Raw genomic sequence first — 14,421 nt, 5'->3', positions numbered from 1 at the left:
TCCGACCAATCGGATTCCACGCTTCAAGATTGCTTCGATCACGTGGACTGGGATTTGCTCCGGATAGCCTCAGACAACAACATTGACGCATATGCTGACTCGGTGAGTGAGTGACTATTAAAACCGTCCCTTACCAGAAACCGTGGATTGATGGCAGCATTCGCGCAAAACTGAAAGCGCGTACCACTGTATTTAATCGTGGCAAGGCAACCGGAAACATAACCGAATACAAACAGTGTAGCTATTCCCTCCGCAAGGCAATCAAACAAGCTAAGCATCCGAATAGAGACAAAGTAGAGTCGCAATTCAACGGCTCAAACACGAGACGTATGTGACAGGGTCTAAAGTCAATCACGGATTACGAAAGAAAACCAGCCCAGTCGCAGACACCAACTTCTTGCTCCCAGACAAATTAAACAGCTTCTTTGCTCGCTTTTAGGACAATTCAGTGCCACTGACACGGTCCGCTACCAAAACGTGTGGGTTCTCCTTCACTGTGGCCAACGTGAGTAAAACATTAAAACGTGTTAACCCTCGCAAGGCTGCTGGCCCAGACGGCATCCGTAGCCGTGTCCCCAGAGCATGCGTAGACCAGCTGGCTGGTGTGTTCACGGACATATTCAATCAATCCCTATCCCAGTCTGCTGTGCCCACATGCTTCAAGAGGGCCACCATTGTTCCTGTCTCCAAGAAAGCTAAGGTAACTCAGCTAAACGACTCTCACCCCGTAGCACTCACTTCTGTCATCATGAAGTGCTTTGAAAGGCTAGTCAAGGATCATATCACCACCATCCTACCTGATACCCTAGACCCACTCCAATTTGCCTACCGCTCCAATAGGTCCACAGATGACGCAATCGCAATCATACTGCCCTAATCCATCTGGAAAAGAGGAATACCGATGTAAGAATGCTGTTCATTGACTACAGCTCAGCATTTAACACCATAGTACCCTCCAAACGCGTCATTAAGCTCGAGACCCTGGGTCTCGACCCCGCCCTGTGCAACTGGGTCCTGGACATTCTGACGGGCAGCCCCCAGATGGTGAGGGTAGGAAGCAACATCTCCACCCTGCTGATCCTCAACAATGGGGCCCCACAAGGGTGCGTTCTCAGCCCCCTCCTGTGCTCCCTGTTCACCCACGACTGCGTGGCCATGCATGCCTCCAACTCAATCATCAAGTTTGCAGACGACACTACAGTAATAGGCTTGATTAGCAACAACGACAAGACAGCCTACAGGGAGGAGGTGAGGGCCCTCAGAGTGTGGTGTCAGGAAAATAACATCACACTCAACGTCAACAAAACAAAGGAGATGATCGTGTACTTCAGGAAACAGCAGAGTGAGCACCCCCTTATCCACATCGACGGGACAGTAGTGGAGAAGGTGGAAAGTTTTAAGTTCCTCGGCGTACACATCACGGACAATCTGAAATGGTCCACCCACACAGACAGTGTGGTGAAGAAGACGCAACAGTGCCTCTTCAACCTCAGGAGACTGAAGAAATTTGGCATGTCACCGAAAACACGCAAACTTTTACAGATGCACAATTGAGAACATCCTGTTGGGCTGTATCACCACCTGGTACGGCAACTGCTCCTCCCACAACCATAAGGCTCTCCAGAGGTTAGTGCGGTCTGCACAACGCATCACCGGGGGTGAACTACCTGCCCTCCATGACACCTACACCACCCGATGTCACAGGAAGGCCAAAAATATTATTTAGGACAACAACCACCCGAGCCACTGCCTATTCACCCCGCAATCATCCAGAAGGCGAGGTCAGTACAGGTGCATCAAAGCTGGGACCGAGAGACTGAAAACAGCTTCTATATCAAGGCCATCAGACTGTTAAACAGCCATCACTAACATTGAGTGGCTGCTGCCAACATACTGACTCAAATCTCTAGCCACTTTAATAATTAATAATTGGATGTAATACATGAATCACCAGTCACTTTAAACAATGCCACTTTATATATTGATTGCATACCCAACATTACTCATCTCATATGTATATACTGTGCTCTATACCATCTACTGCATCTTGCCTATGCCGCACGGCCATCACTCATCCATATGACTATTTGATCTTACAGCTTGGCTCAGTAGTGTGAAAAGGTTATACGAGTCCTCAACCTATGTCCTTGTTACGGTATTCATACGAAGCCCTAAAGGCCTCTTCACATTTAAATAACAATGGCTAACTGAACGTTAACACCTTCTCACAGAGTAATTGTTTTGATTATGCAGTGGCTCTTCACAAGTCCTGTCAGCCCTAGCTATGGAAACACAATTTCCCTAGTATAACATAACGGTGTATACACTAGTGAAACACTGGTGTTACAGTCGAAAAGTACCTCTCCACAAAGTAACCCTCCACCTGGTAGGCTCCATCAGCACTGGGAGGCTCCCAGGTGAGGAAGACATAGTCCTTTTGTACATCAGAAACCTTCAGGCCCAGAGGAGAGCCTGGACCACCGGACACTACTGCAGACGCATCTGAGTAGGGGAGGGAATGGGGAAGGCGTGAGAAGAGGGGAGGAAGGGGGAGAGAGACAGCAACACAATTAGACCAAACCAAATCATGAGAAAACAGAAAGATAATTACTTGGAAATTGGAAAGAATTTATTTTAAAAAACAGAACAAACTAGAATGCTATCTGGCCCTAAACAGAATACCTGACTACTGTGACTGACACAAAATTAAGGAAATCTTTGACTATGTACAGACTCAGTGAGCATAGCCTTGCTATTGAGAAAGGCCGCCGAAGGCAGACCTAGCTCTCAAGAGAAGACAGACCATGTACACTGCCCACAAAATGAGGTGGAAACTGAGCTGCCAAATGTATGACCATATTAGAGACACATTTCCCTCAGATTACACAGACCCGCAAAGATTTAGCAAAAAACGACTCCAATTTTGATAAATTCCTGTATCTATTGGGTGAAATACCACAGTGTACAATCACAGCAGCAATATTTGTGACCTGTTGCCACAAGAAAAGGTCAACCAGTGAAGAACAAACACCATTTAACAGCCAAACCTATATTTACTATTTTCTCTTTTGTACTTTAACAATTTGAACATCATTACAAAACTGCATATATATATAATACGACATTTGAAATGTCTTTATTATTTTGGAACTAGTGTGTAATGTTTACTGTTTTGTTTATTTCGCTTTAGTTTATTATTTATTTCACTTGGTTTGGCAATATAAACATATGTTTCCCATGCAAATAAAGCCCCTTAAATTGAAATTGAATGAAAAGGCTGGAGAGGGAGAGGACACGGAGAGAAGGAGAGGGAGACAGGGACATGGAGAGAAACGCAGAGGGAAATAGAGATGGGAAAAAGGAGAGGGAGAGAGGGACACGGAGAGAAGGAGAGAGAGACAGGGACATGGAGAGAAACGCAGAGGGAAATAGAGATGGAAAAAAAGGAGAGGGAGAGAGGGAGGATTAAAAGCCAGCAAGGTAATGTAATCCACAGCAGTTCAATTAAACCCTCCCACGATGTCTGTCTGGGGCAGCCATGTGAAAGCAAGGTGCGTTGTCTGGAGGTAAGATTAACAGGTCCTCAAATCTGCATTAGTTATAAAGACAGCACAAAGGAGAGCACTAAACAGAGACTCAGAAAAATAGAGAGAGAGAGATAGAGACAGAGAGATAGGAGAGAGAGAGAAGGAACGAGGGAATTATGTTAAGAGGATTAAAGAGATAAGATGTGACATGTTTTAGACCCGCTTTCTATTCTCTGAGGCTTGAGAGACTGTTGCTTTGGCACCAACACAAGAGTAGGGAAATGTCAGGCAAAATGTCTTTCCAACCTTCTTACAGTTTATGCATGCAGGTGTGAGACATTGAAGTTGGAATCCATTGCGGTGAAACTGCCGTTTGCGATATTACAACAACCAAATACATCATTGCACGTGCCATAGAACAGCGGAGTAGGTACTGTGATTTTATTTTAACACGCCGCTGGATGGGCATCTCTTCCGTTTGTTAAACAAAACAATAACAAATGTGCCGTGGGCGACCAGTGGCGCTATTTCACTTTTCCTAGATCTCAGCTTTAAGGCCGTGACCAATTGCCTAGGTATCAGTATGACTGTTCATAAATGTCCTTGCGGTCAAATGTCAGACATCTCACTATTTTGACGTATTCTATTGAGACCATGTTGAACTAGTAAACACCCTCAGTCTGTCATTTTACTTTGCTGTACTCGGTGGTGAAGAGGTCCCTCTGTGTGTCTCTCTCCCTCTGCCCTCCCTCCCTCCCTCCCTCCCTCCATCTCTCCCTCTGATAAGCTAAAAGACTTAACCAAACATGGCCCTTGTCTCTTCTCTCTTACCACCCATTTGTAATGCAAATTCAGAAAGAAAAAATCCACTTCCACTTCCACTCCCTAATGACTCTAACTCCAGCAGGAGTTAAGGACCAAGATTTTTTAATAAGACAGAAAATACAATGCAGTGCAATGGTTGTTAATTATATTGAGGTCTTACTCTGGCTGGGAGTTTGCAGTGGTGGGGATGAGGGAGAGAGGAGGGACAAGGGGGTGGGGAGGTGTGGGTGACTGGAGTCATGAGACATTCAGTGGACGTGACTGTGAAGTGATTGTGAATCTGGTGGGTTTCAAGTAAGTGTGGAAGTGTTAGGTTTGTTTCGAAACACACTACTGCTAAACCCAACCACAGACACCTGTGGGACCCAGACGTATCTCAAGGCCTCCAGGCAACTTTGGGAAGAAGCGACTTGTAATTGTAGTGTTGGCTAGTTGCTTGAAGATCATAACATGTCAGCTGGCAGCTGCCTTGCTCTTGGCATTGTGTTTTCTTATTATTGCCTTAATGTTGGTATAGTGCCCCTGCTGGCACCAAAATCCCACCACTGCCACCGAAGTAATGGTGGCCACATTTTCACCAGAAAAACTAGAAACACTCCAAACTCAAGAGCTGCTATTGTGAATGTTATAGGGAATATGCAACCTCACACCAGACCCACAGATACACACAAAACATCCCAGAACCTACCTTTGACAAAAATGTAGGCTTTATGCTCTTTGACCCCCTCCCAGGTACGCAGACGCACCATGTACATGCCCTCCTGCTCCTTGTGCACGCCCTTCAGGGTGAGGGAAGTGGAGCGAAGGGCGGTCTGAAGCTCCACCCTGCTGGACTGGCGCAGTTGAACTCCTGTGGGAGGGAGGTGGCATTCCTGTGTGCGGGTCCTACTTCATTTATACCAGTTTTCTTGGGCCCAGCACCCTCTCGCAAGTGACGTGCATCAGAATAATACAAAGAAGCTGAGGCAACAAAAAACAGCCCACTGGGCACACATTGGTTCAATCAATGTCATTTCCACGTCATTTCTGTTGAACGAACGTGGAATAGATGTTGAATTGACATCTGTGCCCAGTGGGAAGGCTCTTGGAGATTCACCTGAATTAACACTGAGTGTACAAAGCATTAGGAACACTTGCTCTATCCATGACATAGACTGAGGTAAATCCAGGTGAAAGCTATGATCCCTAATTGGTGTCACTTGTTAAATACACTTCAATCAGTGTAGATGAAGGGCAGGAGACAGGTTAAAGAAATATTTTTAACCCTTGAGACAATTGAAACATGGATTGTGTATGTTTGCCATTCAGATAGTCAATGGGCAAGACAAAAGATTTAAGTGCCTTTGAAAGGGGTATGGTAGTAGTTGCCAGGCACACCGATTTGAGTGTGTCAAGAACTGCAACGCTGCTGGGTTTTTCACGCTCAACATTTTCCCATGTGTAGCAAGAATGGTCCACCACCCAAAGGACATCCAGCCAACTTGACGCAAATGTGGGAAACATTGGAGTCAACATGGGCCAGCGTCCCTGTGGAACGCTTTCGACACCTTGTAGAGTTTATGCCACGACGAATTAAGGCTGTTCTGAGGGTGAAAGGGGAACTAAATTTAAGGAAGGTGTTCTTAATGTTTTGTACACTCAGTGTATAAAGTATGGCATGTATACAGTTCAGATGATACAACCAACAATGCCAATGCCAGTTGATATTGGGTAAGGATTCATACTAGCCTGGTCCCAGATCTGTTTGTAGTGTCTTGCCAACTCCTGTAGTCATTGTCCATAAGAGTTGACAAGACCGCACAAACGTAACAGACAAAGCTAATATCCACTTCCACTCACCATCTCTGAACCAGGCCACGTCCTGTTGGAAGGGCAGCAGGGCCGAAGAGAAGGCACACTGCAGGGTCAGATTCTCCCCCTCTTTCGCCCAGGTCGGAGGGAAGCTGAACTCAAACAGAGCCTCCCGCTCCATCATTGCAACTACAGAGAAAAGAGGAGGAAGATGGGTGGGGGGAGGAGGAGGAAGAGTAAGACGAAAAGAAAGAGGGAAAGGGAGGTGGAGGTGGGAACGTTGGGGCGAAGAAGAGGAGGAGAAGGCAAAAAGAAGAAGAGAAATAAGCAAGAACAAACATATAGATGGGGAAATAATCTCGTTTTCCCAACATCTCCAGCCTCATGATGACGTTATGTCAGATGAAGTTGAGATTTGCCATCAGCGTACTATGGAGGACACTAGTGTGATCCCATTATTCTCAGCAAGCAATGAGTAAGTAACAAGCTTTGCTCTCCCTCAGATTCTCTCACTTGTGGCAGCAGAGTGAAAATGCACAAAGCAAAGAGGAACCTTAATTAACTGGACGAAGGCCCAGATACGCCAACTGGCCTGTATTAGTAATGGAAGGGGGGATATTTTTCATCTTCAGGAATGCATGCACGCACGCACACAAGCACAAAGGACACACACACAGACTTACTCCCTCTCTCGCACACATGCACCCTTGTTCCTGAAAAGGCCTCCCTCACAAGGGGGTAAACATGGGATTAATGAGAGACATGCGATTGAGAGAAACATTTGACAATTTCTGAAAAGGTTTTGAGAGACATTATATGTATTTAGACCCCTTGACTTTTTCCACATTTTGTGATGTTACAGCCTTATTCTAAAATAGATTAAATGCATTGTTTTACTCATCAATCTACACACAACACCCCATAATGAAAACAGGTTTACATTTATTTTTTTAAATACGTATTTACACAAGTATTCAGACCCTTTGCTATTAGACACAGGTGCATCCTGTTTCCATTGATCATCCTTGAAATGTTCCTACAACAAGACTGGAATCGACCTGTGGCAAATTCAATTGATTGGACATGATTTGGAAAGGCATACACCTGTTCATATAAGGTCCCACAGTTGGCAGTGCATGTCAGAGCAAAAACCAAGCCACAAGGTCGAAAGAATTGTCCGTAGAGCACCAAGACAGAATTGTGTCAAGGCACAGATCTGGGGAAGGCTACCAAACAATTTCTGCAGCATTGACGGTCCCCAAGAACACAGTGGCCTCCATCATTCTTAAATGGAAGAAGTTTGGAAACACCAAGACCCTTCCTAGAGCTGGCCGCCCAGCCAAACTGAGCAATCGGGGGAGAAGGGCCTTGGTCAGGGAGGTGACCAAGAATGCGATGGTCATTCTGACAGAGCTCTGGAGTTCCTCTGTGGAAATGGGAGAACCTTCCAGAAGGACAACCATCTCTGCAGCACTCCACTAATCAGGCCTTTATGGTAGAGTGGCCAGACAGAAGCCACTCCTCAGTAAAAGGCACATGACAGCCCGATTGGAGTTTACCAAAAGGCACCTAAAGACTCTCAGACCATGAGAAACAAGATTCTCTGGTCTGATGAAACCAAGATTGAACTCATTGGCCTGAATGCCAAGCTTCATATCTGGAAGAAACCTGGCACCCTCCCCATGGTGAAGCATGGTGGTGCCAGCATTATGCTGTGGGCATGTTTTTCAGTGGTAGGGACTGGGAAACTAGTCAGGATCGAGACGAAGATGAACGGAACAAAGTACAGAGAGATCCTTGATGAAAACCTGCTCCAGAACGCTCAGGACCTCAGACTGGGGTGAAAGTTCACCTTCCAACAGGTCAACGACCCTAAGCACACAGCCAAGACAACGCAGGAGTGGCTTCGGGACAAGTCTCTGAATGTCCTTGAGTGGCCCAGCCAGAGCCCGGTCTTGAACCCGATCGAACATCTCTGAAGAGACCTGAAAGTAGCTGTGGAGCGACGCTCCCCATCCCACCTGACAGAGGTTCAGAGGATCTGAAGAGAAGAATGTGTGCCAAGCTTATACCGTCATACCCAAGAAGACTCAAGGCTGTAATCGCTGCCAAAGGTGCTTCAACAAAGTACTGATTAAAGGGTCTGAATACTTACAGTGCCTTGCGAAAGTATTCGGCCCCCTTGAACTTTGCGACCTTTTGCCACATTTCAGGCTTCAAACATAAAGATATAAAACTGTATTTTTTTGTGAAGAATCAACAACAAGTGGGACACAATCATGAAGTGGAACGACATTTATTGGATATTTCAAACTTTTTTAACAAATCAAAAACTGAAAAATTGGGCGTGCAAAATTATTCAGCCCCTTTAAGTTAATACTTTGTAGCGCCACCTTTTGCTGCGATTACAGCTGTAAGTCGCTTGGGGTATGTCTCTATCAGTTTTGCACATCGAGAGACTGAAATGTTTTCCCATTCCTCCTTGCAAAACAGCTCGAGCTCAGTGAGGTTGGATGGAGAGCATTTGTGAACAGCAGTTTTCAGTTCTTTCCACAGATTCTCGATTGGATTCAGGTCTGGACTTTGACTTGGCCATTCTAACACCTGGATATGTTTATTTTTGAACCATTCCATTGTAGATTTTGCTTTATGTTTTGGATCATTGTCTTGTTGGAAGACAAATCTCCGTCCCAGTCTCAGGTCTTTTGCAAACTCCATCAGGTTTTCTTCCAGAATGGTCCTGTATTTGGCTCCATCCATCTTCCCATCAATTTTAACCATCTTCCCTGTCCCTGCTGAAGAAAAGCAGGCCCAAACCATGATGCTGCCACCACCATGTTTGACAGTGGTGATGGTGTGTTCAGGGTGATGAGCTGTGTTGCTTTTACGCCAAACATAACGTCTTGCAAGTTCAATTTTGGTTTCATCTGACCAGAGCACCTTCTTCCACATGTTTGGTGTGTCTCCCAGGTGGCTTGTGGCAAACTTTAAACAACACTTTTTATGGATATCTTTAAGAAATGGCTTTCTTCTTGCCACTCTTCCATAAAGGCCAGATTTGTGCAATATACGACTGATTGTTGTCCTATGGACAGAGTCTCCCACCTCAGCTGTAGATCTCTGCAGTTCATCCAGAGTGATCATGGGCCTCTTGGCTGCATCTCTGATCAGTCTTCTCCTTGTATGAGCTGAACGTTTAGAGGGACGGCCAGGTCTTGGTAGATTTGCAGTGGTCTGATACTCCTTCCATTTCAATATTATCGATTGCACAGTGCTCCTTGGGATGTTTAAAGCTTGGGAAATCTTTTTGTATCCAAATCCGGCTTTAAACTTCTTCACAACAGTATCTCGGACCTGCCTGGTGTGTTCCTTGTTCTTCATGATGCTCTCTGCGCTTTTAACGGACCTCTGAGACTATCACAGTGCAGGTGCATTTATACGGAGACTTGATTACACACAGGTGGATTGTATTTATCATCATTAGTCATTTAGGTCAACATTGGATCATTCAGAGATCCTCACTGAACTTCTGGAGAGAGTTTGCTGCACTGAAAGTAAAGGGGCTGAATAATTTTGCACGCCCAATTTTTCAGTTTTTGATTTGTTAAAAAAGTTTGAAATATCCAATAAATGTCGTTCCACTTCATGATTGTGTCCCACTTGTTGTTGATTCTTCACAAAAAAATACAATTTTATATCTTTATGTTTGAAGCCTGAAATGTGGCAAAAGGTCGCAAAGTTCAAGGGGGCCGAATACTTTCGCAAGGCACTGTATGTAAATGTGATATTTCCATTTTTTTATGTTTTTGCTTTGTTATTGTGGGGTATTATTTATTTATAATCAATTTTAAATAACAAATCAAAATGTGGAAAAAGTTGAGGGGTCTGAATACTTTCCGAATGCACTACATGAATTATTAACTATTTTCAAAACGCTATATCCACAATTGTTTCACATTTGTGTTTTTTCGTCCTAAATGATTGCTTATGGGTACCTTCATATGTGTGTAAAATATTACTGTTCTCAGATTTTAGATGAGTATGAATGTTTTTATTGTTTTGCAAAACGCTATACATCCACTTTGTAGCTTGAATGGAATGTTTGTATCCTGTATAGTTTACTGTGATATGTAGTTGTCTCACCTAGCTATCTTAAGATAAATGCACTTACTCTAAGTCACTCTGGATACGAGCATATGCTAAATGACTAAAATGTCAAATGTAAATGTTTTATATACAGATCTCATATTACTGTATTGATTAATGTTTTTAAAAACATGTTTTGAATATTGTATGTGTCATATGTACAGTAATTTAGAAACAATTGAGTTTTTTTGTTACATTTGACTGTGTAAAACCTATCAGTACTAATTACATATCTTGAGAGTGAGACGGATGTATAGCATTTAGCAAAAAAAACATGATTATTTGTCTCTTTGAAACAAAACAATCAAGTGATAGATTTGAAACAAATACATGTCTGTCACTGAACAACCCCATGCCGTGCTTAAATAGTGAAAAACACACCAATCTCTTTCACAATGTATTTTAAACAACAAAAGCTCATTTACAAACATGAAACTCTTCCTTTTCGGAGCTCCCCTTTTCCGTCGACAGATAAGACTGAAAACTACCAGGCCTTGTCAGATCCCATTCCCACCAACAGATCTGAAAGGTTGCCGACGTGTTTCCATAATGATCTTTGTCTAAATAACAGACCAGGACAGTCACTTGGATGCGCATCAATTTAATAACTCCCCATCTCTCCCCATCAATCTCTCTGTTTCAGTCATTCCCTGCATGTCTCCGTCATGATTATGATAAATGTGCTGGGGTTGCCCTTTGTTCTAGGGAGTAATCCACATCGGCTAATAGTATCCGTCTCCCTGCTCCACATGACAAAATGAGGTCTCAGCACCACACTAATGTCATTCTGCTATTCAAATCCCATTTTCTCCTCAGCCAGTGTGTATGGATGGCATTACATGCTGATAAAGCTTCATTTGGAATGATTGCTATTTCGTTTCAAACATGCAGAGGACACCACTGTCTGAGTCCATTGATTGTGACTTGCACACCACTTTAAACAGTCTGTGATACAGCGAGTTTGTTATTGTCAATAACAGTTTGATCCAGTTGTGTGTGATGCTGACACGATCTAGGAAGAGCAAGTCATTTACTAAGGCAACAGAGCAGTGCTAAACAATCTATATAAATAAGCTGTTGGTTATTAGTCAGTGTCTAATCACTACTCTGCATGGTCTCCCTGTGGGTGCAACCAGCCTCTCTACTTGCTCAAACTCTGGAGAATGGCTTAGGAGCATTATACATATAGGCCAAGCTGCCAGCAAAAGTGAACAAATTGCACACTCTCTCTCTGTGCTGAAATATACATGACTCTGACTGGCGCTGAAATGGCAGCGATTTGTTCACCTACCCCTCCCATTCAACCTCTTCATATACAGGCACACACACACACACACACACACACACACACACACGACACACACACACGACACACACACACACACACACACGACACACACACACACACACAAACGACACACACACACGACACACACACACACACACACACACGACACACACTCCGATGAACCATAAGCATCCCCTTGCCATTCAATCCATCCTTGTATCCAGTCAGCCAAACCATTTCAGAGCACATGCAGCAGAGCCTCAGAGTTGTCAGTGTCTTCAAAGGCTCAGTCTTAGCGGAAGAGACGAGAGTGAACTTCAAAAGGCGGCAGAGAAATTAAAAAGGACATTTTTTCATTAGATGCTGCATGAAACTTACTTGGGGTCCAGGATTGCTTGATTGCGGCCTCAGCTCCTTGATATGCTGAATCGTGGAGTGGGGGGACAAGGAGGAGAGCGAGGGGGGTGTGGAGAGTGCAGAGAGATGGAGGGAGAAAGAGAGACAAATCAATCCTGGTAAAGCCACTTTTATACACGTCACAACTAATATTCCCTTGAGCCTATTTCAAACAATCGAAAGGAGAACGTGAGCAGGTGAAATATGGACGATAGGTGAATAGGAGTGCTTGCCCCCCTATTATAGGGGCAGTGAAGTGTGTTGTTTTACAGTGTCAGCCATAGCAGTACAGCGACCCTGGAGCAAATTAGGGTTAAGTGCCTTGCTCAAGGGCACATCGGCAGATTTCTGACCTTGTCTGGTAGGGTATTCAAACCAGTGACCTTCCAGTTACTGGCCCAAAGCTCTAAGTGCTAAGCTACACATGGTTTTTCACTCGTAATGGCATGTAATGTATTGCACTAATCAGTTTAGATTGAAGGTGTAGGCTATTGATATGGTATAGAACGCCAGTCATCTAGGTGCAAACCATCACAGCAGATGGAACTGGATCAAGATGAATTGGAAATAATTGGTACGGATGAATGGTGATTTATATCCCATAGAAGTATGAATGAGCATCCCCTTAGGTTGTCTCACTTGAGTAAAACAAGTATGGACTAGTATGGAGCAGGAAAGGGGGAAATGTGACATGGTTACCAATTTAACATGATCTATCTGAATTTGAGGCAGAGGAGCAATCTGTCTGTACGGTGTCCATATTAGGAATACCATGTCCATGACAGTTGTCAGAATCAGCAGCTACTTACAGTTGACCACCAGAGTGGCAATGGTAGTAGCTTCACCCAGAGAACTCCTGGCAACCACCTTGTACTCCCCAGCATCCTCAACAGAGCACCTGGGGATGGGGAAGGGTGATGACTCATGTGTTTGTGCCACCATCTTGGCTCCAGGCTGAGCCCAAAGCTAAATCACAAGACATGCCAACATTCTCATGTACAGTGCCTTCAGAAAGTATTGTTACAACCTGAATTTAAAATGGATTAAACATAAATGTTTTGTCACTAGCCAACACACAATACCCCATAATGTCATAGTGGAATTATGTTTTTAGAAATGTGTACAAATTGATTAAAAATGAAAAGCTTAAACGTCTTGAGTCAATAAATACTCAACCCCTTTGTTATGGCAAACCTAAATAAGTTCAGTAGTAAAATATGTGCTTAACAAGTCACATATAAGTTGCATGGACTTACTCTGTGTGCAACAATAGTGTTTAACATTCTTTTTGACTACTTCATCTCTGTACACCACCCATACAATTATCTGTACGGTCCCTCAGTTGAGCAATGCATTTCAAACACAGATTCAACCACAAAGTCCAGGGAGGTTTTCCAGTGCCTTGCAATGAAGGGCACCTATTGGTAGATGGGTAAAAATAAAAAACAGACATTGAATAACCCTTTGAGCATGGTGAAGTTATTAATTACACTTTGAATGGTGTATCAATACACCCAGTCACTACAAAGATACAGGTGTCCTTCCAAACTCAGTTGCTGGAGAGGAAGGAAACCGCTCAGGAATTTCACCATGAGGCCAATTGTGACTTTAAAGCAGTTACAGAGTTTAATGGCTGTGATAGGAGAAAACTGAGGATGGATCAACAACATTGTAGTTACTCCACAACACTAACCTAATTTACAGAGTGAAAATAAGGAAGCCTGTACATAATAAACAATATTCCACAACATGCATCCTGTTTGCAGCAAGGCACTAAAATACAAGGTATTGTGTGTAGATGGGTGAGAAAAAAAAAACATATTTAATCCATGTTAAATTCAGGCTGTAACACAACAAAATGTGGACTAAGTCAAGGGGTGTGAATACTTTCTGAGGACACTGTAGTTCACTCTCATATTCACTCAGAAGGAAGGAGGAGGAAATGGAAGAGGGGAGTGGAAGTAACTACAACGTCTTGAACAGCAGGGTGCTAAAGGCACACATATGAAAATCCTTTCGGTTACCTTCTGATTTCCAGCGTGTTGAGGCCAAACTTCTGCTTCAGACTGTGGTTCCAAGCCTGGCCAAAGGCACTCAGGGGTACCCCGTCCTTATACCTGGGAAGGAGAGAGTTAATAACAGTCCAAATGTCTAGGTATAAACTAACAAAAATCCCAATTAAATGTAAACATGACCACTGTTATGCTTTCAATGTTCATGCCCGGTGCTAATTATGCTAATCTATGCTACGCAACAGTTAACATGACTCCTTTAGCATATAGATGGCTTTTGATCTCACATTTCTTCTTGAGCTCCGTCTCAGTCGAGTCAAGACTCTCGGAGCTCATTGGGATGCATGCGTCCCATCTGGGATTGTTCAACTCATAAGCCGCTGGTCATCTGGTCCACAGCTCTGACTGTGCTCAGGCATGAATACTGAACACATAT

The 14,421-nt window shown here is 43.8% G+C and overlaps 1 protein-coding gene across 2 annotated transcripts in view; it reads right to left on the bottom strand.

The window, feature by feature from the left end:
• myom3 (myomesin 3) overlaps nucleotides 1-14,421 on the bottom strand; it is a 78,258-nt gene that overhangs the window by 30,959 nt on the left and 32,878 nt on the right. For both annotated transcript variants that reach the window (XR_005042478.2, XM_021595286.3), the window contains exons 6-11: nucleotides 13,998-14,090; nucleotides 12,783-12,871; nucleotides 11,956-12,000; nucleotides 6,192-6,332; nucleotides 5,041-5,202; nucleotides 2,361-2,502 (exon numbers count right to left, since the gene is read on the bottom strand). Coding sequence is in view for 1 of the 2 variants with exons in the window: in XM_021595286.3 (XP_021450961.2) it covers nucleotides 2,361-2,502; nucleotides 5,041-5,202; nucleotides 6,192-6,332; nucleotides 11,956-12,000; nucleotides 12,783-12,871; nucleotides 13,998-14,090 (672 nt within the window). In the remaining variant the exon portion in view is untranslated. The remainder of the gene's footprint in view (nucleotides 1-2,360; nucleotides 2,503-5,040; nucleotides 5,203-6,191; nucleotides 6,333-11,955; nucleotides 12,001-12,782; nucleotides 12,872-13,997; nucleotides 14,091-14,421) is intronic.

This window comes from Oncorhynchus mykiss, chromosome 3, assembly GCF_057628025.1.
Source record: "Oncorhynchus mykiss isolate SJ-2025 chromosome 3, ASM5762802v1, whole genome shotgun sequence".
Lineage (NCBI taxonomy): Eukaryota > Metazoa > Chordata > Actinopteri > Salmoniformes > Salmonidae > Oncorhynchus > Oncorhynchus mykiss.
This window is presented reverse-complemented; position numbering and strand designations above follow the sequence as displayed.